Source organism: Gossypium hirsutum, chromosome A10 (assembly GCF_007990345.1).
Source record: "Gossypium hirsutum isolate 1008001.06 chromosome A10, Gossypium_hirsutum_v2.1, whole genome shotgun sequence".
Taxonomy (NCBI): domain Eukaryota; kingdom Viridiplantae; phylum Streptophyta; class Magnoliopsida; order Malvales; family Malvaceae; genus Gossypium; species Gossypium hirsutum.
The window spans coordinates 117,343,081-117,347,492 of NC_053433.1; the positions used below are offsets into that span (position 1 = coordinate 117,343,081).

At 30.0% G+C, this 4,412-nt stretch overlaps 1 protein-coding gene across 1 annotated transcript; it reads right to left on the bottom strand.

Moving 5' to 3' along the window:
• Positions 1-1,565: 1,565 nt before the first annotated feature.
• Positions 1,566-2,708, bottom strand: LOC107931782 (probable F-box protein At1g44080). The gene has a single exon (XM_041078648.1). It carries the CDS (start codon positions 2,706-2,708, stop codon positions 1,566-1,568), a length of 1,143 nt encoding a protein of 380 aa, XP_040934582.1.
• Positions 2,709-4,412: the final 1,704 nt, after the last annotated feature.

Sequence of the window (4,412 nt, forward strand, 5' to 3'; positions counted from 1 at the left end):
ATTAACCTAACTTAGATGAAATTTTTTTGCTCATAAGTCAAAATAATGTGTTGGATTCTTTAAGAGATTTAGACGACATGGTTGCATTATGCCATGAAAATATAGTCAAAGATGATCTGCATTTTTGGGTTAATTTAATAGTTTATGTTAATAAGATTAAGAAGTCTAGAAAGATTAACTTTATACATAAATATTATGAATATTTTATTAGGTGGATGTCTTTTAAGATTAAATAAATTTTGATATACTTTAAATTCTAATAGTAATAAAAAGTAGTATTCTATTTCATTTATACTTCTTAGATCTATAAAGATAGACTTTGGAGAAGCATTGTAAATTATTTTTATTGATCAATAAAATACGCTCAATCTGAATTTACTAATAAGGAAGCACACCGTAAAAATAAAACCCGAACCAAGATTGTCTCAATCTGAATTTAAGTTAACTAGATAACAACTCAAAAATAAAACAACAATATAAATCTAAGCTGACCTTGAATGAATATATATATGTGTGGAGGGGTGAAGTGAGAAATTTTTTTGGGGTCGGAATTAAATTTTATATTTTTACGATAGTAAAAATGTAATATCACGATTTTAATAATCTATATTTTTATAATTTTTAAATGATTAAATTATTTTTTTATTATTTGTGAGGTAAAATACAATTTGACTATTATTAAATTAAAATTTTATAAATTTTAAAAGAAGCACGATACCGCAACACGCGATACAAAGGTTTCCACCCAAATCAAATAGATGATTGATGATGAGTACACCTTGATCAAAATCCGAAGGCGATGGGGAGAATTCTACAGCTTTTGGATGAGTTGGTTCACATAAAAAATCTTACCATTGCCTAAACAGCCATAAAAATTTCCCTTGAAATTAATAGCATCATTTAATGGATGCCTTGGATCATGAACATCAATGGCAGTCCATGCTTTATCACCTGGCTTTTCAAAGAGCTAATGATCCGAAATACTTGCTATAACTATACAATCAGACTCTTCAGGATATGTACATAATAATTAGAGAAGGGGAAGATTAACTTTCGAAAATAGATAAAAAAAAGTCGAGTTTAGAGATAGAGGCCACATATTACAAACCAACCAAAAGGACTGCCTCAACATCTCCTTCATTGTATCTCCGGTAAATCAAGCTCATCGATGATTTATTCCGATATACCATAGAAACAATGTTTGACACGGTAATTTTTAAGTGAAGTAAAAGGGTTCACAGTGAAGGAAGGGAAAGATTAGCTTTTGATAATGGATTAAATAGTCGAATTTTGTCGCATGTTACCAATCAACTGAAATGCCTCATATCTTCAGCAAAACAAGATTGTAGTTGTCTCCTAACAATAAAAAGTTACAGCATGAATCACTCGATTATAGAAACATTCACCATCATACATGGTTTTATTCTCAAGTTTTGTAGAATGGTTAAAAAATCTCAATAAAACAACAATCCCCAAAATTTGCCAACATTGTCTTTGATCCAAGACAACTTAAAATAAGACAGACAATACAAATCTAAAAGTAGAATCACTAAATTATGCCCATCTTAGTGATGGTATGGAAATGGAATGATCCAAAGATGAGACAATGAAGAAAGGAGGAGATTTCGACCGTCTTTCGACTTGGGAAAAGGCTTCATTCGGACACGAAAATCACTATTTCTTTCTGACTGTTTTTCTAATTTCAAGTTTTGACAATCATAGATGCCCACATCTAAGCGTGTGGTTGGACCCAACAAAGGACTGTCATCTGAGAAGTAAATGCAATTAGGCTTGCAACCGGGATAATCAGCAGCGGCAATGGCGAAAGTGGAGCAATTTCCCAAGAACAAAGTCCTATCACCTAATGAATAAATCTTCTCCCAACTCTTTGTGTCCATGTCTAGTTTGAAAATCACAAATCCAACTGCTCCATAATAAGTATCGACATGGCGACATGCGATACAAAGATTTCCACCCAAACCAAATAGATACTTGATGATGATACCTGGATAAAAATATCGCAAATCAGGAGGTGGTGGGGCAAATTCTACAACTTTTGGATGAGTTGCTTCACATAAAACAATCTCACCAGTGTGTAGACAGCCATAAAAATTACCCTTGAAATAAATGGCATCATCTAAATCGTTATGATCACTAAGACCAATAAGAGTCCATGCTTCATCACTTGGCTTTGCAAAGAACCAACCATCCGAAGTATTTGCTAAAACGATACAATCAGATTCTTCAGGACTTGTACATAATATAAGTTTGCGTAAAGAGTACATAAATAATTCTCCAAGTGAGCAATCTTCTTCTTCGGCTATAGTATTTAGTGAAGGAAGGGGAATTTTGGTTCTGGAAAATGGATTAAACAGTCTAGTTTCGAAATCGAGAGCATATGTTACCAACCAACCGAAAGGACTGCCCCAACATCTCCTTCCTTGTATCTCCGGCAAATACAACACATCAAATATTGCTTCCGATGTACTGTAGAAACAATGTTCCTTACTGTAGTAACCTTCTGTTAGCATTAAGCAAATAGGGAATTTGATTCTTTTATTCGCGAGAGAAGCTTGCCAAGATCGACAAACTGCGGTCATACGAATGAGATCCCAAGCGGCATTAGTCATGTCTGCAATGCATCTCAAGACATCACCTTCAATATTAGCCCAATCTACAAATCTTGTTTTATTTTCCATCGAAGCCATGATGATGAAGCACAAAGAAACAAGTTACGGTTTTTCATAGGAATTTGTGAGTTTAAGAAGAGAGGGAGGATTAAAAATAATTAAATATAAATAAATAAAATATTTACGAAATATGAAAACCCTTCAGAAATTATGCTCTTCTATAGCAGGCATAGAGAGTATTGGAATTTTGAAAAAAAATATCCACAAAATGTATCATTATATCAAATTGATTTAAAAATTTATTAGAATCAAATCAATAAGATAAATTTCCATATGTAAGCAGATTATGTCTACTGAGGAAATATTCACAGACCCATTTAAGTTTTTCATATTTAAATTATTTTTTTTAAGTTTTTAAGTTGAATTTAATGAATTTAAAATAAAATTAAATGAAATTTTAAAAAGAAAACAAATCAAATCAAATTTTAAAAATTTGATTTTATTAATCAAAATATTAAAAATAAAAATTTAATATTACCAAAAATAAATATAAAAACAAATATGAAAATAATAATATAATAATATTACTAAACCAAACAAATCAATGGTGAGATTAAATAGGGTTAAATTTAAATAATATAATAATATCTTGTCTGGATATTTCCTCATAGATAGGAAATGGTTTTGAGTTGTGTATATTCAATTTGAGTGTCCACCTCTACATATATAACATTTGTAATTATTAGATGTACTCATGGATTAAGTCGAGTCTAAATATGATATTAACATATTTTATGCTTGTCTAAGCCCAACTTAAGTCGGAATATGGACCTAAAATTTTGTCAAGCTCACATATTTGCAAAAGATTAACTCAAACCCATTTTAGGCCCGCCAATATTGTTTTAAAATTTTTTTATATTATTTAATTTTAATATTTAATACTTTTATTTTTTTATTTATTAAAATTTTTTATACAATTATCTTAACATTATTTTAATGTTTACGTAAGAGAAGTCTTATATATTTAGTACAAGTTTATTTTTTTAATGTATTATAAATTACATAATAATATAAAGTATTATAAACTTAAAAATAGGTCGTATTAGACCTTAAATATTCAACTCCGAGCTCAACCCATATTTTAAATGGGCCTAATTTTTCCCAAACCCATTTTTTTAGCCTAATATTTTTGCCCAAACTCTCTCAAATTTTAGGCAAACCTTCGAATCTAAACAGATAACTCGACCCATGAGCAAATCTAGTCATCATCTAGTCCCAACTTATGTAATTTTCTTTCCATTGAGAATGCACCAAATAAAAATACGATATATAAACCTCCACAACACTTGCAAATTCTTAACTTAAGAATTCTTAAATTCAACCGTGTGATGACCTGATGGTTAAGGGTATTCATCGCCCCAGACGTAGCTTGAGTTCGAATCGCGTTGGTCGCGTTGATTGTTTAGGCTTTACTCTGTTATTGTAATTTATAAAAAAATAATAATTAAAATTGAATTAGAATTAGAATAACTTTTAAAAATAAATATCACAATTTGATGCATTTAATGGGGAAATAAATTTAATGTACAATTTGATGCATTTAATGGGGAAATAAATTTAATGTGTGGACCACTTAATGTTATGCATAGTATGTGCATAATATATTTTACAAAAATAAAGATGAAAAAAAAGGACAATTAGGTATATGAAAATGAAAAAACAGAAATGAAAGAGTGAAGTCTTATCTTATAGCCCTTTATGAGACAATTAATGGGGTACTAA

Coding starts and splice junctions, on each gene's coding strand:
- LOC107931782 (XM_041078648.1), bottom strand. CDS start 2,708: ATGGCTTCGATGGAAAATAAAACAAGATTTGTAGATTGGGCTAATATT.